The sequence below is a fragment of the Paramisgurnus dabryanus genome, chromosome 17 (assembly GCF_030506205.2).
Source record: "Paramisgurnus dabryanus chromosome 17, PD_genome_1.1, whole genome shotgun sequence".
Classification (NCBI taxonomy): Eukaryota; Metazoa; Chordata; class Actinopteri; order Cypriniformes; family Cobitidae; genus Paramisgurnus; species Paramisgurnus dabryanus.
In genome coordinates this window covers 29,741,387-29,768,052 of record NC_133353.1, presented here as the reverse complement: position 1 = coordinate 29,768,052, position 26,666 = coordinate 29,741,387, and the positions used below count along the sequence as shown (strand labels likewise).

General features: G+C 39.5%; 1 protein-coding gene across 1 annotated transcript in view; it reads left to right on the top strand.

Moving 5' to 3' along the window:
• ldah (lipid droplet associated hydrolase) overlaps window positions 1-25,443 on the top strand; it is a 63,206-nt gene extending 37,763 nt beyond the window's left edge. Inside the window, exons 5-7 of the mRNA XM_065288342.2 lie at window positions 677-917; window positions 15,881-15,963; window positions 19,224-25,443. Of these exons, the coding sequence (XP_065144414.2) occupies window positions 677-917; window positions 15,881-15,963; window positions 19,224-19,415 (516 nt within the window). The 3' untranslated portion in view covers window positions 19,416-25,443. The remainder of the gene's footprint in view (window positions 1-676; window positions 918-15,880; window positions 15,964-19,223) is intronic.
• The last annotated feature ends 1,223 nt before the right edge of the window (window positions 25,444-26,666 follow it).

Sequence of the window (26,666 nt, the reverse complement as noted above, 5' to 3'; positions counted from 1 at the left end):
GAACTTTGCCTGTTCGCCTGTTGCCGGGCGTGATGAAACCGCTGCTCCTTCAGGATTCCAGCGCTAGCCGAGTTTGAAGTTTAGCGGTTTATACTGAATAGATTACATTTGGCACCGCTGACAAAGAATTGTGCTGGCCATCACATATATTACACAAGAGAATCGAAGATATTGCACTGTTTAGTTTCATTGAAAAATACTTGGCTGGAACTGCAAAGCATTGCCGAGACAGATGAAGCACATCTACTCTGTCATGCTCACTGAATGAGTCTAGCTGCCTTCTACTCAATGGCCAAACAGAGGCAGGTGTTTCCTGTTTCTGAAAGTCTCTCTCTTTCTCTCTCCTCCCTTTTTCTCCCTCTCTCTCTTATCGATTTCATAACAGCGGGGCCGCGCTCATGTCATTTTTCATAGCTTGATAACTCTTAAGCGTCGAAATTAAGATATGTCATCTTTTTATGATTAGAAGCGCTCTCCGTGCTGTCATAAATATCGTGTGTTGCATTTCTGGGTGTAACGTTATCTTCTGCTATTCTTCTTTTTATTGCCTGTGTAAGTGTTGTTGAGTTAGACCAAACAGCAGAGAGACGAAAGTTTTGGCTTTTTCACGACTGACCCACATTTAAGGTCCAAAATGATAAAAATGTATATTAATGGGGACCTTGCTTGTCCTTAGGTTTTGAAGGCCGTGATGCTGTTCCCCACCATCGAGCGCATGGCCTGTAGCCCTCAGGGGAAGCTCATGACCCCTTTGCTCTGTCATCTTCGGTACGCCGTATATCTGCCCATCTTCTTGCTGTCCCTGCTGCCCGAGAGGCTGAAAGCTGAAATTGTGCGTCTAGCCATGGGGAATTTATACTCGCTGGACACCTCTATCGTCCCAGCCACCGTCAGCCTCATCAATGTAGACTGTGCTGGTAAGTTTTTACAGTTACAGGCCATCTTTACATTTATCAGGGTTCCCACGGGTCCTTGAAATCCTTAAAAGTTTGTGAATCTGGGGGAAATAATTCAAGAAGTTGTTGAAAATATACATACATAGATACAGGTCTTTGAAAGTACTCGAATCTATTTTATGCAAGAAGCTTTCTGGAAAAAAATCCATATTATCACTGTGTAGTGTTAAAAAGGATGATATCATAAAAATTCTAGACTTTTAAGCACACATGCTAAACTGTTCACTTTAAATGCTTATATATTCTGTATGCGAATGTTGATTCATACCAAAATGCTTTTTTGCATAGTTTATTTGTGTTTGAAAAATGAAAACGCCTCGGGTTATATATGTTACTGATGTTCCCTGAGAAGGGAATGAGACGATGTGTCTTCCTTGCCATACTTCCTGCGTCCCTGTAATGCCGTCTTTTGCAATATTTCAGATAACAATATACTTCCTGTCTCCCGCTTCACCCTGTCTTTGTCGTTAAGCTTCACTATTGGTTGAATTTGATTTACACATTCAGATGCACTTACCCCTGGAGGCGTCCCCAAAGTGTCACCACAGTGACGCAGCGCGAGTTCCCTCGAAAGGGAACTGTAACAATGTATCTTGAGACGTAACACAATGTAACCTTGCTCTCACTTGAAATGTGTCCCCACATTTAGTCCTTGAATTTGAGGGTATTGGACCTGGAAAGTCCTTGAAAGATCCTTTAATTTGAAGTTAACTAAGGTGTGGGAACCCCGGCATGTGCATTGCGCCTAAATCCAATGCATCTCCAAAGCTTCATACCAGTAGCGGCATATGACTTCTTTTTTCGAGGGCACACGATGTATGTATGTATGTAGCCCGTCATGTGTGTGGTTAGTAATTTCAAAATATGTGTTCGGGTTGTCGAGTGAGACTGCATTAGGTGTCTTATCAAAATAAGTGCCTGCTGCAGACGCGTCTAAAGGGTTTATGACAAAAGAGACGATCACGTTTGCCAGATACTCGCATTATCTCATGCGTAATCAGAGTTTACTGTTAAGAAAGTGTCTTGTGTGTATTTTGTGAACGTGAGCGTCTCTTTTATCATAAATGGTTTTGACGCGTGTGCAGCAGGCACTTATTTTGATAAAACAAGTAATGCACATGGTTCACATGACGCAACAAACACATTTTTTTGAAAACACGAGCAACACACATGACATTTTGAATGTAAGCTCCTCGGAAGAGCAGTCACGATCCGCCACTGCTACATACTACATTTTTCTGTAGGCTCATGCACAACCTGCGTTCAAAATTTTGCAGTTAGGCGAACAGTTCACTCGAACGCGTGCACTGATGATGAAAATTGCGTCACATGCACTGTACATGGACCCTCACGTACATGTAAAAAGTGAACAGGTTAAGTCACAAGTCAATAGTTTTCTGTATGCTACAGTTTCATTTTACTAATCGTTTCGCAGGACTATAAAATTTTTATTATTTTAGAATTCAAAATCAATTTTTTTTTTACTTTATATAAATACAGTCATGATATTCAGAGGAATTTTTCTAGTAATATAGGTTTCAGCTGTTCAAGTCTCTTCATTCTGGTTCTCTTTTTTTTTTCTTCTTCATTTCCATCTCTCATTATTTGGATTCTGTTCCAACGACCTAATCCTCATTTCAACGAGGTGCTGAAACTTTTCAGAAAAACATTCGCATACTGGCTTTTCTCCAATTTTTGCGTTTTTTTCTCTCTTTATCGTGCGATAAGAAGTATTTCACCACTTCAAAGGTGAGTCGGGTGATCTAGAATAAGTGGAGGCCAAAGAGAAAAAAAGCTAATAATATTTGAGGGGCAGCCAAGCGAGCAGTGTCTCCCAGTGTTTTGAATAAAGTTTTATTTATCATAACTCATATTTAATCTCGGGGGCTTTCAGAACACAGACTAATGGTGCAGATGAAGTGTTGTGAGTAGGAGTAATTAAGAGGCCTCTCTAGCGAGCGAGCGGACCGGTAACACTGCGTTTCTCTCTAGGTGAAAGGCTGAGTGTTTTCCCTGTCTGTCCTGGGAAGAGAGTGATGGATGTTGTGATGGCCAGAGAGTCTCTGCCAAAGAGGCCTCAGTAGAGCCCAGAGGCTTAGTGTGAGCTCTAGTCTCCATTCACTTTGTGAAGAACCAGTTTTCTCGTTTGCCCTTCTTTTCTCCTTTTGTCTTTTGTTTTAACACCATTATCTCTGCTATCTGTTTTCGGTATAGTTTCTGCCTATTATATATGTGACCCTGCCTGTGAAAACCCAGTACAATATATCAAATGAAAGAACAGACCCTCAAAAAATGTTTCATCATAACTTTATTAGTTCTCTTTTTATCACCTCTTAAATATGGGTAGGTTTTTTTCAAAAACACTAAATTTTTGTTGAGATAATTGCATTTATGTAATGGACTTTTGATAGAGATCAGATTCATAGCGATCCTCAAAACATAAAGGAACGTACAGCTGTTAGCCCTAGGGCAATACTTCCTGGTTTTATAAGTTGCGGAAGCGCGCCACCTGGTGTATAATAGCGGTATCACGGATTGCCGGAAGTACTTGTCATTGGCAGGGAAGCGTTTTCTCTTAATTGACCATTTAACTTGTCAATGGCGGGGAAAGAGTTAACTAAGGGATCACACAGAAGGCATTTATGGCAGTGGGAGGTGCCTTTTTTGAATGGTTTTCTATGGGCAGGGAGCATTATGTGCAATGTTTATGGCCGCGCCACGCATTTTCAGAAGTGCCTAAAGTTGAAAAAAGGCAACTCTAAGCTGAAAAGCACCCGACGTCATTCACGTTTTTCCATTGTCCAATCGACTGAGAGGAGAGGCGGGTCTTCCGTTGCAGTGAGAGAAGATTACAGGGGCTTGGGATAATCGGAGACTGCACTCGCTCACTGTCTACTTCGTGTTTGTGCACCTCTCATCCCTGATCTAGGTCAGAGCAATTATCGTCTTTTTATAGTTTCTGGTAATATGACAGTTACAATACTTAAAAAAGTTACAAGAACGCTCAGGCTAGAGGTCTTCTCGGGTCCAAAGAAATGTACCCGACCCGAAATTACCCGAATCACTTTTTACCCGATGTGCATAAATCTTTTTTTTTTTTAAAGAAAGACCTGACCCGAGATAAATCCGAGACAAAGCCAGAGTCTGACCCGAACTAGTGGCAATTTTATTTACCTGACTGAAACCGAATGTAAACGGCACCCATGTGTGTGTCGTCTGCAGCCCCACACAAACCAGTCAGACAGAAAAAACCCTGTTGGCCTCGCATCCAATTGGCCCGCTGCTCCATTTATTTTCTTTTGTTATCTGACGACGACATCGAGGTAAATGTTAAAATGTGCATTCAAAATTGATTGACAGGTCTGGCTCAACGAAAATTAACCTACCGCCAGCCACACCATGTCGCAAGCGGTCATGGCAAAAATAGGGGGGGTTGGAAAAGAACTAAATGCAAACACACAAGATAGTTTGGGTTGTCTCGGGTCCATTAGGCAAAAACACACTCATTTTAAATTACCCGAGACCCGATGCCGCTATTATTATACCCGACCCGTGTCCGAGGCACATGTGAAACTTGTAGACCCGAACCCACTCGGGTTGGACCTTGAGTGAGGATATAAGTGAACTCTGTGAAGACCTCCAGCTCACGCTTCAATATTTGATCGACAGGACAACTCCCTCAGTGGTTGCTAGCACATGCAGGGCACTTCTCTTTTTTAACTCTTTCACCGCGGGCATTCTTTTAAAAAGTTGCCAGCCAGCGGCAGCATTTTTCATGATTTTCACAAAAGTTTAATGCTTCTTTTAAAAAAGTTCTATAAAAGTTAAACATATAATATATTAAAAGAAAGAACAGACCCTCTGCTTTAAAAAAAAAAAAGTTTTATCCTACCTTCATTACTTCTCTATTTATTTCTTTTCAAATACGGGTAGTTTTCTTCAAAAAAACAAATTTTGAGCAAAGATAATTCAGCTGAGATAATTAAATTTTTGTGAAGGACTTTTGTTAGAGATAAGATTCAGAGCAATCCTCATAACAGGACATGCAGCTGCTTGCACTAGGGCGATACTGGTGGAATTGCGGAAAGCCGGAAATACTCGTCATTGGCAGGGAAGCGTTTTCTTGATTGAAATCAAACTTTGATTATTCTAATTCAACAATTCTTCCAAACTTCTCCGCTTGTATTCCACATACAGTAAGAAAGACACGTCTTTTAAAATATTTAGTTCCAGTCCTTGATTCTGATTGGTCAATAGGTGTTTTTTATTTATGATAAAGCATAGCTTTGACCGCTGCATCCAACGATTCTGTTTATCACTGCACAGCACTCTTAGCAACCACCCTTAGCAACATAAACATATAAAACATTATGTTGCTGCTCACAGTCGTTCAGGGACTACTTTTTCTGGTTGAAAAAGAGGCTTTTAGTGATTTTACTTAATGAAAAATGCATTAATACATATTTTATTTACTTTTGGGAGCCACAAAGAAAGCTGTGTTAGTATTTGCCTGCACACCACCACCCGCTCATTCTTTCCTTCTGTTCTGCACAGGGAATTAAAGTTGCGCTCCTGACAGGCGCTCATAAACATGTTTTTCATCATTAGCACCTCTCATCTCGTGTCAATTGGAATGGATTTTGGTTCTTTCATTTTTGTTGTGGATTCTGGAATACTTTGCCACAAGGAAGTTTTAATACAAAATCCCTTGTTATTCATCGGAAAGGCCAGGTGGTCCCATACAGTATGTACGCTAGCACATGTGCATGCGTGCGTTTTGTACCATTGAGTGCTGGCTCGTGACTCCGTACGAACTTTCTGTCTTGCATTACATACATAATTAATGGCTAGTTGACAGACTTAATTAAGAAAGCATGTTGCTATTAGCTGGAACTTCCTGGGCACATTTAAGGATTTATTTGCTCAGAAATCCCTTTCCTTGAAACCGAGAATGTTGATATTTTGTTGTTAACTGCATGTGGAGCATGCACACAATGTCTGTCATGCAAAGATCAATGTTCGAGCATCTAGGAGCATAAACGTCAATGAGGCATGCCTGCTTGGGATCCGCCGGGAATACCGCTATGTAACAGCGCTTAATGTGTTTTATCCTTTCAGCGGACTGCACAGTCCACTTCACACGGCTTCTGTTTTTACTAACCTGACCACTTATGCCAGTTCTCACGGCAATTTTTTATGATCGAAGAAACTTTTGCGCTTTTCTGTCGGGGCTTCTGTTGACCTGATTTATGAGAACCAGGAGATCTGCCCTGCCATCTTTGGAGATGCAGTTTGACTTTTTGAACTTCTGTGTCTTACGTCCGTATTGCTGTTTCAATCATAATTTGGCTCACCGGGGAGAGCGAGAAACCAGAGCATGGCGGAAAGTAGCTCCCTTTCCTGTTGGAGCGGAACAAAGTTAACATCGACCTGATTTTGGAACCTTAAGGCAAAACTCATAAGCTTTCTACCTGGCACCTTGGTTTTGGAGACCTTTAGTCACTTCCTTGTCCGACCACCTGTTTCTGCTTGGGGGCTTGTCCGGAATAATGAATTCTTTTGTGTTGGTGAATTTGGCAACAGACACTTTTGCCTCTCAGCATATTGATCAATTGTTGTGGTTTCCTGTAGTTTTTTAACATCATAAATGCTAAAAACAGAATGGGGTCTAGTGGAGTATAACTTGTTTTAATCCAATGCAGAGACTTATTTGTCATTTTTATGTTATTTACTGCTTTCTACATAAAATCAACAGGGTTCCCACAGGTCCTTGAAATCCTTCAAAGTTTGTGTATCTGGGAGAAATAATTCAAGGCCCTGGGAAGTTTTAGAAAATATACATACATAGATACAGGTCATTAAAAGTGCTTGAATCTATTTTATGCATGAAGTTTTCTGAAAAAAAAAAACCATATTATTCCCTGTTTAGTGTAGGATAGTATCATTAAAAATTCTAGACTTTTAAAGCACACATAAACTGTTCACTTAACATGCTTATATCTTCTGTATGCGAATGTTGAGGTATACCAAAATGCTTTTTTGCATAGTTGTGTTTGACACATGAAAACGTTTCGGGTTACGTATGTAACTGTTGTTCCCTGAGAAGGGAACGAGACGCTGCGTCTCCCTTGTCATACTTCCTTCGTCCCTGTAACGCATCTTTTGCAATATTTCAGGTAGCGATATACTTCCTGGCTCCCGCGTCACCCTGTCTTTGTCGTTAAGCCTCACCATTGGTTGAATTTGATATACACGTTCAGACGCACTTACCCCTGGAGGCGTCCCCAAAGTGTCACCGCAGTGACGCAGCGCGAGTTCCCTCGAAAGGGAACTGAAACAATGTATCTTAAAAGGTAACACGATGTAACCTTGCTCTCACTTGAAATGTGTCCCCACATTTAGTCCTTCAATTTGAGGGTATTGGACCTGGAAAGTCCTTGAAAGGTCCTTGAATTTGATGTTAACTAAGGTGTGGGAACCCTGTTACAGTCTGTGGTGTGCTTTGAGATCAATCCAGGGTTTGAGAGAGAGAGTTGTGATGAGGCACGGGTGCAGCCTCCGCAGCTATCTACAGTATGCCAGTATTTCTATATATTAACAGGATGCAGAAATAACGGTGTTTAAATAATTATATTTATAAAAATTATTAAATGGATGCATTATTGGGAGAATAAATGCCCTCCCTACATCGACCCTACCCAATTTTTCATTCTTAATAAACACTTTATGGACACTTTATTTCACCTTTCGACCATTTTGTTAATTTTTATTGAAAATAAATGCCATTTTGATCTTATGATTGGAAAAGAAAGAAGCGAGGTCAGCAAAAGGTGGCTTTGAACCAGGCATATCGCATCAAAAGCCATATCTACGAGTTTTCCTTACTACTGAATAAATATAAATGAACCAAAATTTGTGTTACATTTACAGTATGTTTTACAAAAAGTTTGCAGTGAATACGGGTCTTCAGACTAAAAAAATTTATTACAGAAATGGTTCTTCTAAGAACCTTTGACTGAACGTTTATTTGGGCACAGGTGTCATTCCTCGTGCAAAGAAACAAAAGCACCCAAGCCACCCAAAACCTCAGACAAAAACATCTTGCTTGTGAGAGGCATTTTCACAAATTAAACAGTGATGACAAGTGATAATGCAAAGTTTGTTTTTTGTGCAGCCCCCCTAAAAAATCTGTTGGCAAGTGAGGTGCAGTGGACCACGGCCACCCACCTAGCGCGGGGTTTAACGGATCGAAAAAACTGTATTGTATTTCAGTCGGTGTGGCTTTTTTATTACGACATTTGTTATTGAATCGGAAAGAGAAAAATTGCTGTCACATTCGTTTAGATCTTTATAAAGAAAAAGTATGAAAGGAAGCACATTTAGTCGAATGATGTAGAAACTGCAAGATCCGTGGACTAATGCAAAGTACTGGAACTGGGGTAAAGATATAGATTTATAAATGATTGGTAAATAGCAGTATATACTATGTTACTTCAACTATATAAATAATTGTTATTAGCTAATTGTGGTGTACTGTGTATTGTGCTGTTTAATAAATGTAGTAAATAATTGTCAATTAAAATGCAGTAAATGCAAAGACTAAAGACCCAAATGTGGCACAATGAAAAACATCAACAAAAACTAACTATCTAACTTTTTCTCCTGCAGCTTGAACACAATGAAACATTTAAAAGCTTTTATTTGTGAGTGCTTTGTCTGAATCACCACACTACAAAAAAAAAAAAACTGAAAACATCTTCAGTATCTTTTGTTTTGCATTGTTCTGATTTTGGGAGTATAGATTAGACCAATGGTCTCCAACATGGTGCCCACGGGCACCAGGTTGCCCCCACGGAGTCTGTGTTGGAGTTGCATGCCAAAGCACATTTTATTAATACCCTCAATTTATTTATAACATTATTTTAATATTAGCTTGACTTATTTATGTATGTTAAAACATATAAACACATAAATAAAATCAACAAGTAAAACAAAAAAGTTGTGAGTAGACTATATCAAAAACGTAACCCTCCATATTGTTTTATCCATTGTGGTAACCCTCGCATCCAGCCCTTGTCTGGATTAGACAATACTCTTTTTTTGTATTGTTAATGCATCCAATGCCCCCATAAGATTTTGCCATACATGTATGTGTTTGTCTGTTTGTGCACAGATACCTCTTTTCCACTTCTCCAGTCAGTTGTTAACTAGGTGCATGTGTGAGGATGTGTAAAATTGTGTGGAATGTTGTGCCCTGCCAAACCCCCCAGCCTGACACCCCCTGGAGATAAGTGAGATTGAGCAGGGGATGTCTCGTAGATATCTGCCCCAAGACTGGCACACCCGTCTCCCTGTCCAAACTCTCATCGCTTTTCCCATTCTTACTCCACACATCTTAATGACCTGCACATCCATCTTTCAAATTTGTGTTACATGCACAAAAATGATTGTTTTAGGATGTGTATTTTATAAAAAATATAAAGTATTTAAAGTGAGCAAGTGTTCATGTAACTCAGTTGGCTGAGCATTGTGTCAGCAACGCAAAGGTTATGGGTTCGATCCCAAAGAACACACGTGAAAGTCGCTTTGGATAAAAACATCTGCCGAATGCATAAATGTAAATATAAGAATGTGTGTATGGCTAAGTGCCAGCACTGCCTGTTGCTGCTCTGGAAAAACCCTGCAGGTCTAGGATCAGTTTTCCAAGACACAAATCCTTAATATTAATGAGAGTCTGGATCAGTAGTGGCGAGTGGTGATTAAAAAATAATAACGCTCATTGATAAAAATTACCACAATATTCCAAAACAAAAAAAAACAAAATTCACTGAAACTTTAAAACTAATTTGATCCATTTTTTTAAATACAGTAAATGATAAATAACAAATTGTAATGTACTTACAAACAAAAAATTGTTTTTTTGGGAGCCGTCTTTACCATCTTGACTCAGTAAGTGACCCTATAACTCTCCCCTTCTTTTAAACCCTTTGGTTTCATCATCTTCCTCAATTAGTGGATATGGTTTGATGTAATGGCTTACATTTCTTTGATGTAATAAAATTAAATGGCTTCTATTTGTTCATAGTGTTCTTTGGTAAATATTAGACATAAGTTACCCCCTTAAGCCCAATTTATAGTCGTGCGTAAGCTCTACGCCGTAGGTTATCCGTAGCCTGTGCATAGCTCTGTGTTGCCTGACGTGCAACTCGCAAAATTTTTATCAGCGCGTCAGTTCTATGCGGACCGCAAGCGTTGTGATTGGTCCACCAGATCCCCTCCCATCAGGTAAAAAAACTGCGTCATAGGTACAAAGATGAGCCAAGTTGAGGAGTGATTTAACTGAAACTGCAACCAAAATCCCTGTTTATTTACTTCCATCACTGCTGGTCTTCTCAAATCATACACAACAAGTTGCTGTTTCTTCTTCTTGTGGGTTAACTTGCCAAGCTTCTTCTTCATTGACAGTCCCGCTGCTATTGTGGTTACACGCATGGATACTGCCTACCAGTGGTCTGCGCGTGTGTTTGCACGTCGTCAACGCGGACAACGACACAAAAGTATAAATGAAAACCGATGCGGAACTTACGCTGTAGGACCTAAGCACAACTATAACTAGCCCTTAAGCCTGGTTCGTTTGACTAGTGTGATTGATCTGTACCGTACCCGGGCGCCGATTTGGTTAATCACGCCCTGGGCGGCTTGCAGAGGTGGGCTCGAGCGCGGTTCACTTGGGCTCAGGTGTGGAATGCCCATACTTAAATATGACCTCTGCTTTTAATCCATGCCATTAATTCTTTGCTTCACAAAAATGCAATTATTTCAGCTTTTTGCTCAAATGTAAGAGTTTATAAGCAGAGAAAAATATAGATAGGATGAAATGTTTTTTCCTGTTTTGTTTGTTTGTTTATTGTTTGTTTGAAAGCAGAGGGTCTGTTCATCTTTCATTTGATATATTTGTATGTTTATATATTTTTAGAAGAAATTTTTCCTGGAAGGCATTTTGTGAAACTTTTGTGAAAATCACAAAAAATGCTTGCGGGCAACTTTAAAAAAAAAAAAGCGGGAAATGGGTTAGGTAAGGATTAATTGACAACGGACCGTTGAATTATAAGAAAATACTGCCCACCGTTACACCGCGGGTGTGCATTATATTCGATTATACCATGGGTCTGTTGAATACTGTATTCTGATTGGTTTAGAAATGTTTCACAGGTATGCACTAGTTTTCGATAACCACACATCTAACTTGTCAAATGTCTTTAAAACAGGCACCAGAGCAATGTTTGTGGTAACCGTGGTATAAGAAGAATAATTGGCTCCGGTCCTTTGAATTATTTGAAAAGAATCCGCGGTGTAACCCTGCTTCGCGTCGTGCCGCATTACCACCTTGGTTGTGCATTATTTTCTTATAATTCAATGGCCCATCGTCAATTATTCCTTACATAATTCAAATGACTGGAGTCAATTATTCCGCTTATACCACGGGTACCAAAAACATTGCTCTGGTGCCTATTTTTAAGACATTTGACAAGTTAGGTGTGTGGTTTACAGAAACATAATCAATACATTCAGAACATTTCTCAGCCAATCAGAATAAAGCATTGAACAGACCCGTGGTATAAGCAGTGAACACGCGCATACTTAGAGCAGTGGACAGCAATTACTGCAGTGCCTGGGGAGCAATTGGGAAAAAGGTGCTTTGCTCATGGGCACCTCAGTCGCAAACTGTCGACCATGAGTCTGGAACCGGCGACCTTCGGGTACCAAAGATTATACAATTCTGTGCTCTAGTTAGCTAAATAACAGCTTGTTGCTAATGTCATTTATACATTTGTAGTGAATAGTGATACTGTATAAAGACTCAAATTTTTGTAACAGATTAATTAATACACTCAGACATTATAAGATGATGAAAAAACACCCACACAAAAATTTTGGAAACAGTGTGCAAAGATCTTAAGACTTACGGCCCTATTTTAACGATCTGAAACGCAAGTACGAAGCGCAAAGTGCAAGTGAGTTTGTGGGCGGATCTTGGGCGCTGTTGCTATTTTCCCGGCTGGAGAAATAACTCTTGCGCCGGGCGCAAATCAATAAGGGGTTGGTCTGAAGTAGGTTCATTATTCATAGGTGTGGTTTGGGTGTAACGTCAAATAAACCAATCAGAACGCTATCCAACATTCCCTTTAAACGCAAGGGCGCAAGTTCCATGGCGGGTTGCTATTATTATGACGGATTTACCAGGCGCACGCCAGGAGCGGTTCACAGCCGAGGAGACCGACGTTCTTGTAAGAGCAGTCAAAGACAGAGAAGTTGTTTTGTATGGGAATAGGAGAAACCCGCCCAAATCAGTGTCGGTTAAACAGACGGGGGAATCCCAAGCTTGCCAGCATAAATCGGACACGCCGTGTAACGGGAGGTGGATCTGCCTCAGGACCTGACGCCAGCAGAGGCATCGATGCGTCCACCCTCACCGCTGAAAGGGTCTGGGGGCTTTGAAATCGGACCCAAGAAACGCAACCAAGGTCCAACCCCAAAGTACTCTTACAAATCAAGTTCATATACATTAAGGTTTCTTATGAAAACATTTTAATTATTATTTACATAAAATAAACGTAATACAGCCACACAACAACTTATGAAAATATTTTAATCGTTATTTGCATGAGAATTTTTTAACGCAGCCACACAATAAATAAAAGCTATCACTACAATGCTCACCACTATGATTTCCCTTATCTCATGTGTTAATATTTTTTAGTGAACTGTTGCATCTGTGTAGATTAGATAAGCAAAGTGTATGCGCGTTGTGCACGCTATACATTATGGTCAAACATGCGCCCTTAAAATAGCATAATGAACAACGCGCAACGTGCCACTGACTTTAGACTAGTTTTTTCTGGTCAGTGGCGCAATTGTTTTTTGAAACTGCAAAATAGCATCAGGGATGGTTTGCGCCGGAACACGCCTCCTTTTTTGCGCTGAACCGCCCAGGGAGCGCAAGTTCATTCCCTAGTTTGCCGACGTGCGTCTGTGGAGGGAAAACCCGCTGTGCGCCGGCGCAAAATACGAATGATACATGTGGTCACTGACAAAGTCAATTGCGCTGGCTGCAAGATAGGGCCCTTAAACCCTGTCTGTGAAACATTTTTGTATCTTTAGGTTAAATATTGCATTCAGGAACTTCTACTTAACAGTAGTACAACTTGAGGTATCATTCATATCCATAGCACAAATGCTGTGGAAAAAATTACGCCCTAACTTTCAGTACTTGAGGTTTGTTGTAATCTCTCACATTAAGTATGAGCAATAGCAATAGTGATGCTTGACCTAACAAGAACCACACATTAAATTCATTTTCTACTGTATATAAATGGCTTACGTTAGTTTTTCCCTATTTGCAAAAACCATTTCCTCTAAGCTTTAAAATACACTGCTCTGAAATACAAATGAAACATGATGTAACTTTACTCACTTAACCTAACATTTCTTTCCATGCCTTTTCCTTTTGGAAACAGGATAAAATATATTACTCGTCGTTTTTCACTTTCAGTATCAGACTCTACATCTTGTGAAATGTGTTAAGAGTTACTTAATGGAGTACACAGAGCTTGATTTATATGATAGAGTCAGAGCGGCGGATGCATGATCAGACCTCACTTCCTCTTCACTCAGTGGAAGCAAGTCATTTGAGGAGGAGTTTCCTCCGCACACACATCCGAGAGCTCGCGATCATCAATACGAGCCGTGAGGAATGTCCACATGAGAAGGATATTTATCTCTCAGCTGCATGTACAGTACGGCACTGGCAGGATTAGGATCAGCCTCTGAATAGTTTCAAGGGTCAACGTGTCAATCTCATGAATCTTTTGAGTTCTCTTGTGTTTTTGGGTGGTTTATTAAAGGATTAGTTCATTTTCTTAAAAAAAAAATCCAGATAATTTACTCACCACCATGTCATCCAAAATGTTGATGTCTTTCTTTGTTCAGTCGAGAAGAATTTTTTTTTTTTTGAGGAAAACATTCCAGGATTTTTCTAATTTTAATGGACTTTAATGGACCCCAACACGTAACACTTTTAATGCAGTTTAAAATTGCAGTTACAAAGGATTCTAAATGATCTCAAACGAGGCATAAGGGTCTTATCTAGCGAAACGATTGTCATTTTTGGCATGAAAAATAAAAAATATTCACTTTTAAACCACAACTTCTCGTCTTCCTCTGGTCCTGTGACGCGCCAGCGCGACCTCACGTAATACGTCATCACGTCAAGAGGTCACGAATGAGACGTATGTGAAACTACGCTCCAGTGTTTACAAGTGTGGAGAAAGAGGACCGTTCCAACGTTGTTGTATGTCGAATGATACTAATTAATGTCTTTGTGTCAGTTTATTGTTTAAAAGGTCCACAAATGTGCATCTCATAAATGTAACACGTGACCTTTCCACGTCATTACGCAATTACATGAAGTCGCGCTGGCTCATCACACAGCCGGAGGAAGAAGAGAAGTTGTGGTTTAAAAGTGCATATTTTTATTTTTCTTGCCAAAAATGACAATTGTTTCAATACATAAGACCCTTATGCCTCGTTTGGGATTGTTTAGAGTCCTTTGAAACTGCAATTTTAAACTGCATTAAAACTGTTAAGTGTTGGGGTCCATTAAAGTCCATTAAAATGAGAAAAATCCTTATATGTTTTCCTCAAAAAACATAATTTCTTCTCGACTGAACAAAGAAAGACATCAACCGTTTGGATGACATGGTGGTAAATTATCTGAATTTTTTTTTTTTTTAAGAAAATGGACTAATCCTTTAAGGGAACTACAGCATGTCCCCTGGAACAATTTTAAAGAAAAAATGCTTAAAATGTATTTAACTTTTAAAGCATAGATTGCAATGGTTACAAACTTTTTTATACAACTACTGAGTTAAATTTTTTTTAGGTGTTGACTTCCCTATTTATAAAAAGTGCATTTATATTATGGTACCAGCGCAAAGGTTGTGAGTTCGATTTACAGGAAGCACACGATAACACTTCAATGCAGTGCAGCGTAAAAAAAGGTACATAAAGAGTTCATATTAGTACCAAATGTATACATAAATATCCCTAATGGTACAAATTAAGGCCTTTTAAAGGGTCTTGCCCCAGTGACAGCTGGGGTAGAGTACATATTTTGACCATTTTTCAAACAGTATGTAAGTTGCAATGGATAAAAGCGTCTGCCAAATGCATTAATGTAAAAGTAATATCAATTTAATGTCGTATTTATGTATATAATCAGATTTTCTATATCAATGAATCCCTGTCCACAATACTGATGTCATCACTACCAAGCTTTTTGAAATGTTATGAAAGATGACAACATAGACTAATGTGTATACCTCACCTAATGGTTTCAATAAAACCACTTCATTCCCGAAAAGAAAGAAAAAAACATTTAGGAATGTATGATCAAAGGTATTGAGTTACTTTCCACTTTCCTGTCCATGTTTCCCTCCTCGTATATTTGGTTTAGTCATTTTTTGACGAACTGTCCTCGCTGCAGGACCAGAGAGAGCTAGGCCACATGAAATACAAATGACACACCTTATTTCAACGCTCCGAGCCTGCATCTCAACACAATGACATCATTGTGCATCATTAAACTGTTAGCCGGATTGTACATCCACAGTGAACGGGAATGAGAACAGATGTAATCCTCCAAATCTGGTTGCTGTTTCCGTGTTTGTACGAGCGCTGGCCTTTGAGCTTGCGGCTGCGTTCTGCTTGTGTATTTTATTTTGATACTCTTCATGTTTAGGCAAACCGCAGTGGCTGCCGTGTTATGCGTGATGTGTAAATGTTTACAAAGCTCTGTTTGGACTACCTCATTTATTCCAGTTTTGAGTTTTTATAACTACTTCATGTGCTTTCTCTCTCTACAGCTAATGCTATGTATATGGGAGGCCAAGAAATGAGACTGGTGGTAAAAAGAGATGACTCAACCATACGTCAACACCTCAGAAAGGTAACAATAGCATCATAATATTTAAATACCAGTGGTAGAAAGAATAAACGTAGCAGATTACAAAAGTAGAAAGTAAACAGCATCCATTGTTTCCAATGCATGGCTAGAGGCCTATTTGCTTTCACTGAAAAGAACCATGCTACCAAATGACGCACTTTTTCTCGATATCCTGCGTACTAAAGGAGCGAATCAAAGACAATCTGGAACCTTCTAAACGTGTTCAAAGCAAATGAGACCCACACCGATTCACTCTCAATGAGCAACCTATTAGTAAATGATGCTATATCTAAATGACTAGGCTTTGGGTGAAGTTTAGGGATTTAAATATGAGTGTCATTTGTGCCGTTCACGCATCTGTTTAGCTCAAGGGTGTCAAATCGTGCTTCTGTAGGGCCACTGTCCTGCAAAGTTCAATTTCAAACCTGCGTCAACACACCTGCCTTTGATTTTCAAGTAACCCTGAAGATGTTCATTAGCTTGTTCAGGTTTGGATGATGAGGTTGGAGTTAAACTCTGCAGGATGTCGGCCCTCCTGGAGAAGGTTAAGCAAGTTAAAGAGCATTGCTAAAAATGTTATTTTGTGTATTTGGTATTATACAATGTGTTTGTGTAGTTTATGGTTAAAGACAGATTATTTTCCACATACCGTACATTTTTGTAGCTCCAAATTTTTCTCTCTTCCTGAAACGCACAGATTTGAAAAGCTCTGTGTCCCTGATTGGCCAGATTGGTCTGAATACCTCTGACGTCAGCTGCCGGAAATGTGATGCTCCTTACCATGTTTGAAAGATTCAGTCATAATGCAATGCTAACAGGAGTTAACTTACAGGCTGTGAGTCCGAAGCGTGAGGAATTATGATAATGTCGGTCTTGTCTACATCACCAATCCCATAGCCTGGGAAAACCCAGACAACTTCCGGCAAATTTAGATTTGCTCTGCAAGTAGTCTGGCAAAGAGGCCATTCAAGCCCATTTCGAATGCCAAGAAATTACATATCAGGGCACAACATAAAGGACTGCCCAGTTGCCCGGGGCAAGCGTGAGAGACGTTCGAGCCAGTAAAAAGTATTGTCACTTGCCCGATCGGGCCAGTGCTTCACCCTCAGTCACTAAAATATATTTTCATCCATGTATATTATTTAACATCTTGGAAGCAGACATTTACTTGGGTAAAACACGACGAAAGAAACAATGCAATATTTTGCACAGTTTGCTGTCAGTTTACAGGTAAAGCAGAAAATTTGGTAATCTTTTTTCTTTGGAACATGTCTGTTGTATATGTATACAATTATACTTGACTTATTATTTTTATTATTTTATTTAAATTATTATTTATAAATGTGTTACACTGACAGTTTTTTATTGGGGCCGGTGAAAATTTTGGCAGGGCAAGTGACAACCTGAACCACTGTCCCGACTGGGCCAGTATAAAAAATTATTTGCGTTGAGCCCTGCATACCTTTTAATTTAGTGCACAAGGCACATAAAAGCACTTTTAAATGTAGTAATATATAATCTAAACACTGTACTAGGCCTATAAAATAAAATACAAAACATTGAAATTGATTTAATGGGCTTGGACTTTCATTTTTATGCGCTTTTCTTTAGCTAATTGCCCAGATTGTAGACTCTAAAAATGCTGGGTTATTTTTAACCTAGCGTTGGGTCAAAAAGGGACAAACCCAGTCGTTGTGTTAGATTAACCCAGAAAATGTTTATATTTGACCCAACTATGCGTTGAAACAACTCAACATAGTTTAAATTACGGCCCAACAGGTTGGGTTCATCCCTTTTTTAAGCATATTGAGTTCAATTTAAAACATATTTGAAAAGCACTACCACTAGAAAGTTTGTGACTGATTCCTGATCCATTTGTCCTTTTCAATACCCTGGTGTGATGCAAACCAGAGACCGCGTCCACATGCAGATGGTGGAAGGCTGCTGATAGCTGATGGACTGTATCTGTCATCAGTTAAAAAGGTGAAATCCTTACAGCTTTCAGCCCGTTACTTTTAAGGATCGCTTATTTAAAGTCTTCAAGTCTCAGATTACGCCTAGCGCAGACTCTACTCAGTCAGACTACCGCTTAAAGACGTTTTTCAAATTCCTCGATCGAATATTTTCCGCAAATTCGCTTCACAGACTTTAGCATCCCACCCAAAATTCCATCTGGGAAGCAAACTCTTTTTTTAGTCCGCTCGTCTTTACACGCGTCTGAGTATTCGCTGTTCCTTCGTATCTGCTTCACGAGACGCGCGGTCTGCTTCGCCTGCCAATACCGCCGCTGGAATCGTTTTCTTCAGGAAGAGCTGAAGGTGAAGACAGGAGGTCATATGTTTAAACCCCTCTCCGCATTAAACCACATGCATCTGACTCCTCTATTAGATTTATGGGCTGTGGTGAAATCGATCAGACCGACAGATGTAGAACCCATCACGATTAACTGGTACAGTCGGCAAAGGCCAAACATTATGCAGTTTGTCAGAGAAATCATGCAAAGCGGTTGACAAGAGAATTTGATCTTTCTATTGTGCACGGCTCTTGAGGTCTCACCGACAAATAGCCCTTCGAAGTCTACACGGGTGGTTTTTCTGTTCATCTTGATGTTGTTGGCTATATTCAGCGGAGGTTACGGCGGAAATATCTTCGAAGTGTCCGCAATGGTGTCCGAGGGGAGATGGCGGGCATGGAAGTCTTGGTGTCAGCTTTATTTATTCAAAAACATCTTGATGGTTTTCCCACTTGCGTGTACATGCAGTTGGATTATTATGTGGTGTGGCTTTGCATGAGGCTCACTATATAATTTGACATATTCTGCTTTTTAGATTTATGTTGTGTACTCGCCGATGAATGGTCTACTGGGATGTTTTATCAGCTTTGCATATCGCGCAGCCTTTGGTATTTCGAGTCAAAATGAAAGGTTGCATATAAATTTCACTTATTCAGTACAATTATTGAGAAAATAGATTTGTTTATGACCCCTGACATCCCAGACCACTGCAGTACAAACAGGAGTCAATCACTCAAGACATGTTTTTTATTTCCTTTATGACTGGTGTGAACTATTCCTTTAAGGCACTAGAACAACTTTCTATCTAAATCATATGAGCCATCAGAAAAAAAACACAGAAGACTTATTGTCAGTTCTGCTCACATTATGATTTGTGAACCCCAAATGAGACGTCACCTAAATCAGATTCCTGACATCAAGTGGATCTACAGCTCCGGGTCTTTTACTAACTTGTTTTCTTCTCCGTCAGCTTATTTTTTACTATGGAGCTACGGACCACTGGTGCCCTGTGCAGTATTACCATGATATCCGAAGGGACTTCCCTGAAGGTGACATTCGTCTCTGTGAAAGGGGCATCCGACATGCATTCGTCCTGGATGCGGGAGAGGAAGTGGCCAACATGACGGCACAGTGGATCTGCGATGATCTGAGGACTCTGTGACTATAAGATTAACATTTCATTCCAATGCAGTTTAATGGATGATGACAAGATCATGCAAAAGTTATTATTTGGGTGCTTGAATATACTGTCTGTGATCATAAATTGCACTAATTTTAGCACTGTTAAGGGCCGTTCACATTATAACATTAACTATGGCATTAACTAATATTGCATGTTTTCTTTACTAAAACGCTTGTAATTGTTCATGTGTCATTTAATCTATAAGTATGCTGTTCTTGTTGCATTTACACAGCAGGTATAACCAGCAGATGTCCTCAACACGGCGCGTTTAACTGTAAACAATGAATCTAATAGTTTGTGAAATCTAATATCTTACATTTGGCGTAGTTAATGTAGCAGAAAAAAGCATTACGTGGTGAATTTCACAGCAACTGGATACCTGAGGTAATTTTAAGCTATAACTAGACCTCAGCAATGAACTTCTCCACTGTCTCATCTGTCATTTAATGGCCGTGCACTTGAAATTTAAATAGATTTGATTGGTTGTCAATAGTTTATCGTTCATCAGTTTAAAGAAGAAAAAAAAATCGCCCAGAAAGTGATGCAAGTGATATCGTTCATTGTATCTTTATCGTTATAGTTGTGGTGTGAACTCTGCTATTCTTTTAAATATAAAAAGATTTATAAAACCATATTTGTATAGTTATCGTTATAATGTGAACGGACTTTTAAAGGGATATTCCAGCGAAAAATGAAAATTACCCCATGATTTACTCAAACTGTATATGATTATCTTTTTACAGACAAAGACAATCGGGGTTATATTAGAAAATGTGAAGGTTCCCATCGGACATGGAATTTCTGAAATATCATATTTTGAAAGTCAGGGAATTTTATATATTTTTTCCAAGTCATGGAATATCAGAATTTGTTTGTCGCTTTAAATTTTAGTTTGCATTTATCAAAATGTACACCTTTGTACCCAAAGAGTAGCCTGGGTTTCCCCATGCTGCCTTGAACGCAAATTTATTCATGCTGCATGTCTAGCATGGAAACTATGGACCTATTTTGTCCCTGAAGTAGGGAACCAATCACAGAACGGGGAGGGGGCAGCAAGACGATGACAACATCTATGCGACACACCGATTGACAATGAGCTACGAACAGACGCATTTGATAGACATTCGTAGCACCCAATAAACGACATAGGGAACCAATCACAGAACGGGGAGGGGGGAGCAAGACGATGACGACGTTTATGCGACAGACCGATTGGCTATGAGCTACGTACAGACGCATTTGAAAGACATTCGTGGCACCCAATAAACGGCATAGGGAACCAATCACAGAACGGGGAGGGGGGAGCAAGACGATGACGACGTTTATGCGACACACCGATTGGCTATGAGCTACGTACAGACGCATTTGAAAGACATTCGTGGCGCCCAATAAATGCATTTGATAGACATTCGTAGCACCCAATAAACGACATAGGGAACCAATCACAGAACGGGGAGGGGGGAGCAAGACGATGACGACGTTTATGCGACAGACCAATTGGCTATGAGCTACGTACAGACGCATTTGAAAGACATTCGTGGCGCCCAATAAACGGCATAGGGAACCAATCACAGAACGGGGAGGGGGGAGCAAGACGATGACTACGTCTATGCGACACACCGATTGGCTATGAGCTACGTACAGACGCATTTGATAGACATTCGTAGCACCCAATAAACGACATAGGGAACCAATCACAGAACGGGGAGGGGGGAGCAAGACGATGACGACGTTTATGCGACAGACCGATTGGCTATGAGCTACGTACAGACGCATTTGAAAGACATTCGTGGCACCCAATAAACGGCATAGGGAACCAATCACAGAACGGGGAGGGGGGAGCAAGACGATGACGATGACGACGTTTATGCGACACACCGATTGGCTATGAGCTACGTACAGACGCATTTGAAAGACATTCATGGCGCCCAATAAATGCATTTGATAGACATTCGTAGCACCCAATAAACGACATAGGGAACCAATCACAGAACGGGGAGGGGGGAGCAAGACGATGACGACGTTTATGCGACAGACCGATTGGCTATGAGCTACGTACAGACGCATTTGAAAGACATTCGTGGCGCCCAATAAACGGCATAGGGAACCAATCACAGAACGGGGAGGGGGGAGCAAGACGATGACTACGTCTATGCGACACACCGATTGGCTATGAGCTACGTACAGACGCATTTGATAGACATTCGTAGCACCCAATAAATGCCATAGGGAACCAATCACAGAACGGGGAGGGGGGAGCAAGACGATGACGACGTCTATGCGACACACCGATTGGCAATGAGTTACGTACAGATGCATTTGATAGACATTCGTAGCACCCAATAAACGGCATAGGGAACCAATCACAGAACGGGGAGGGGGGAGCAAGACGATGACGACGTTTATGCGACACACCGATTGGCTATGAGCTACGTACAGATGCATTTGATAGACATTCGTGGCGCCCAATAAATGGCTCTTGGCATTCGTAAACCACGCCTCAAATACGAGAAAAGAACACGTGGTTCCCAGACCACGTCTCATTCTCTATGAGACTGGTCTGGTGTTAGCCAGGCTACCCAAAGAGTTCATATTGTTATTTCAAAGGTACATATTGATAGTTTTAAGATACATATTTGGTATTAGGACCTTTTTTAAAGGGTACTGCCCCAAGTGACAGCTTTTGTACCTTTATTTTTGACAGTGTAATCAGCTTAATAAGTTGTGACGTTTCCGTGTCCAAGCCTGCACAGCTGTTTGTTGGCGTTGTTTATTCATTTTATGCATTTAAGCTAAATATTTAATAAACTCACAGTGTACAGCATTATCAGGCTCACAGCATCTCAGACATAGGTCATGAAAATTCAGCTTTTTAGTCAGAAGTCGTCAGGGAATTTGACATTTAGCTAAAAATGTTTTGGCTGTTCCAAGCTTTTTAATTGTAGTAAACAGGGACCAGGGAACAACTTCTGACTTTAAAGCCCAAAAAGTGCATCCATCCTTTACAGACTCCGGCGGTTAATAAAGGCCCTCTGAGGGTAATCAGTGTGATTTTGTGAGAAAAATATCCATATTTAAAACTATAAGCCGTAACTACTAGCTTCCGGCATCGGCCAAGGTGCATTCACAGAGCTCTTTTTTACTTCATTTAATGGGGGTAGCACCAGAGGCGTCATCCCCATTTAAACTGAGGGGGCATGTGCCCAAATGGATTTTTCATGCAACCTCAAAATGAAAGAAGCGTCCATTAATCTGTTATTTGACTTTTAATCTGTTTAATATGCACAATATTATAAATTCTTATAAATTATGCATCCTTGTAACTTTTCAGAGATTTTTGCCGTTTTGATTGTGTTTTGATCATGTTACATTACAATTCTGGCGGCAGGCACTGCAGTCAGCGCAGCCGCAGACCTCAGCGCCTGAGCGCGCTCAAGAGTTTACGGTTGCTGCTGCATTTGGCTATGTGAGGAATTAAAACGTGTAAGAAACGCTCACAACATTTCCAAACCCCAGTACGGTAATGTGCAGTTAACCTCCTCTGTGTAGAAAATGTATGGTTTAAAATGTGACCGTCTAGACGTTAAATTTGTAGAGATTTCTAGATTCATCTTCTTGGTACAACGCCAAAGTTCGCCAGAGTTCATGGGGGCGTGGAATCACACATGTTCATATGAGGTGAAATTGAATGCAAAAATCCGTTCCTCTAATAGTTTTATCTAAACATATTTTTTAAAATCATTATTGAACATTAAAATCAATCACTTTATGGATTTAAAATTACATTAATTTCATAGGATAATGCAGTTGTTGTGCAAAATGCATTAATGACACAATTAAACAAGTCATTAAACAAAACGTAAATAAACAAAACATGCCGTTTCAGATGTAAATATGATGCCAATATGTCATTATTCCGATTGATTAGTATTTGATATAAAAGTTAGTCAACACTTTTATTTTGGAGGTTTTTGCATGAAGGCACTCAGATTATTAGAAATATATGTGCCATGGAAAAGACTTAAAGCTCTATAATATATTTAGTTTCATGTCTGTGTATGCACAAATTACTTTAAGCTATGCACACTGTGCCCCCTCAAAAAAAATTGGTGCATGACGCCCCTGGGTAGCACCAACGTAAAGGTACATTATCGCCACCTAACTTACTCTTGTCAAAGATTATAGAAGCCACTCCAACACAGTAGGTGGCAATAATGCACCGGAAGCTATTTATTATGGTTCATAAAGTTTAAAATATGGGCGTTATTCTAAAACAAATTACTTCTGTGAAGGATAGTTGAATGTTTTGGCTTCAAAGTCAAGTTGTTCCCTGGTCCCATGTTCACTACCATTATGAAGCCTGGAAGAGCAAGGACATTTTCTAATATAACTACGACCGTGTTTGTCTGGATAAAGATAAACATGTACATTGATGATTGCTTGAGGGTGAGTAAATCATGGGGTAATTTCAATTTTTTGCTGAAGTATCCCTTTAATTTGTATTAGAAAATGTAAACTTACACTGAAAAAAATTATTAATTCAATTTACTTCATTTTTTTAAGGTAAGTGTTTGCAATCAAATTATTTAAGCTACATTTAAACAAAAGAAAAAATAATTAAATAAAAAACTTTTGTTTTAAAGTAGCTTAAATAAATTGATTGCAACCAATTACCTTAAAAAAAATGGAGTACATTGAATGAATTATTTTTTTCAGTGTAGTTGTGGTGTGTATTTAACTTTACGAATAATTAAAAAATTGGGTTGGTATTTGAGAGAATGTTAAAGAGATAGTACACCCAAAAATGAAAATGTTGTCATTATTTACTCATTTACTTGTTTACTTTCTTTGTTCTTCAGAACCCAAATGCAGATTTTTAAAAAACTGTTGCCTGTCTTTTAGTGCACATGCACTGTGCCTAAATTGTTGTTTATGCAGTGTTAGTCGAGTCTAACTCGAGTCCGATTCAAGACCAGCGATCAAGTGTCGAGTCTGAGTTAGGACCGAGTCCAGAAAAAGCTGGATGTGGACTCGATCTTGAGTTGGACTCAATGCTCGATCAACACTGGTTTTAGGATATTCACGTTTCAAATGTGTGTAACAACTGATATCCATTGTCTTCAAGACACTTAAAAAAGTCGAGTTATTTATTTAATACTTTTAGGGGTAACGCTTTATTTTACGGTGTCTTTGTTACACATGCTACATGTAATTACTGTAGTAATAACAGTTAATTATGCATAATTACATGCAACTAACCCTAAACCAAATCCTAACCCCAACCCTATAGTAAGTACATGTTGTTAATGATTATTACTTATTATTAAATGTATAATTACACACAGTGATGCGTTAAAATGAAGTGTGACCCTTTTAGGTAATTTTGAAGCTTAAATTTTTCTCTGATTACAATGGCAGTGTATGGTAAATGAGGTGGTCACCATTCACCCCCGTTATAACTAGAAACCCTTTAACTTTTAACTTGTGGTTAACTAATGACAAAGTTTTAATTTGGGGGTGAACTATCCCTTTAATTAGCTATTATTAGCCAATTTTTTACATTTATTTGTCATGTTTTAACCCTAAAAACGTAATAGGGGAACATGACAAGTATCCTATCTCATAATACATATTCATGGAGTTAAATTACAGATTCATATGTAAAATGTACATTCCCCTGACCCTATACTTTATGCATTATAAAAAAGATGGAGTTGTTGTTTCTGTACATTAGCTCAATTGGAAGAGCATTGCATTAGCAGCTAAACCGCTCATGGATTTGATTCCAGGGATCACACACACATACTGCTAACATGTATACGTTGTAATGCACTGTAGTCACTGTATTTGCCCAATGTGCACATGTAAATTAATGAATGGCTATATAAAATTATTATTATAAATATATAAATTATTTATTGTTGTAGCATTTCATATCACCCTTGTGTGACCCCTTAACATTTTCTTTATGATTTTTAATAAAAAAGATGATGATCATGGCCTCTTACGTTACATGTCATTTTATTTCTATCTGAAATTCAATCATGTTAATACATCTTGAAACCAGGAAATGCCTGTACTAGCAAGGGTCAAATATGGTAGTGTCTTCAGCAGCCGTAAAGAACCACAGAATTATGAATTTTAATGGATCTCAGTCTTTACCCCGTTTTAAGGAAGAAAAGTTATATATATTCGCAGCTGTCTCCATATGAATGAACCTCAACATTAGCCCTGTCACTCGTGAATGGATGGTTTTTATTTTCCAGACAGCATCACGGGGACTCTGGAATAGTGTTTTACTTCTTAAGCCGCTATTCTCTTAGCTTGCGATCCATTTAGATTCTGTAGGCCCCAACTTGGCTGCCGACACATCCCAAGAGTTTGTTAAATGGTAAATGAAGGAGCCAAAGAGGGACCTCGGCCGTAGGCTTCATCTCTCCTTGCGTGGCTTCCTGGGGGTTAGCAAGCGAAATATTTTGACAGTTCACCTCAATAGCCCAAAGGCCCATTATATTATTCTGTCTTCAAACGAGCTTGGTCAATGTAATTAAACATCAAAACTTTTATAGTGTGCACTGCGATACTCAAAGTGTCTGGCCGTGACAATAGCACATCTGCACTGTTAAAGGAAAACACCACTGTTTTTCAATATTTTATCATGTTCTTACCTCAACTTAGACGAATGAATACATACCTATCTTTTTTCAATGCGTGCACTTAATCTTTGTACAGCGCGTCGTGAATGTGTTAGCATTTAGCCTAGCCCCATTCATTCCTTAGGATCCAAACAGGGATGAATTTAGAAGCCACCAAACACTTCCATGTTTTCCCTATTTAAAGACTGTTACATGAGTAGTTACATGAGTAAGTATGGTGGCACAAAATAAAACTTTTGTTTGAGCCATAAGAATGAATGGGGCTAGGCTAAATGCTAACACATTCACAACATGCTGTACAAAGATTAAGTGCACGCATCGAAAAAAGATAGTTATGTATTAATTCATCTAAGTTGAGGTAAGAACATAGTAAAACGGTGGTGTTTTCCTTTAACACTGTGTTTTCCAGAGCAAGTTTTGAAATCGATCTCCTTCAGCACCGAGGTGGACCGCTCCGGCAGTGATTGACGCATCTTGTTGCCGAGTGGCTCTGTAAATATTTCCAGCTGATCCCTCTCGGAGTTGGGACTCTCTGTGTAAGCCCAGGTCTCTTTAATCTTCCTTCCCAGACTTC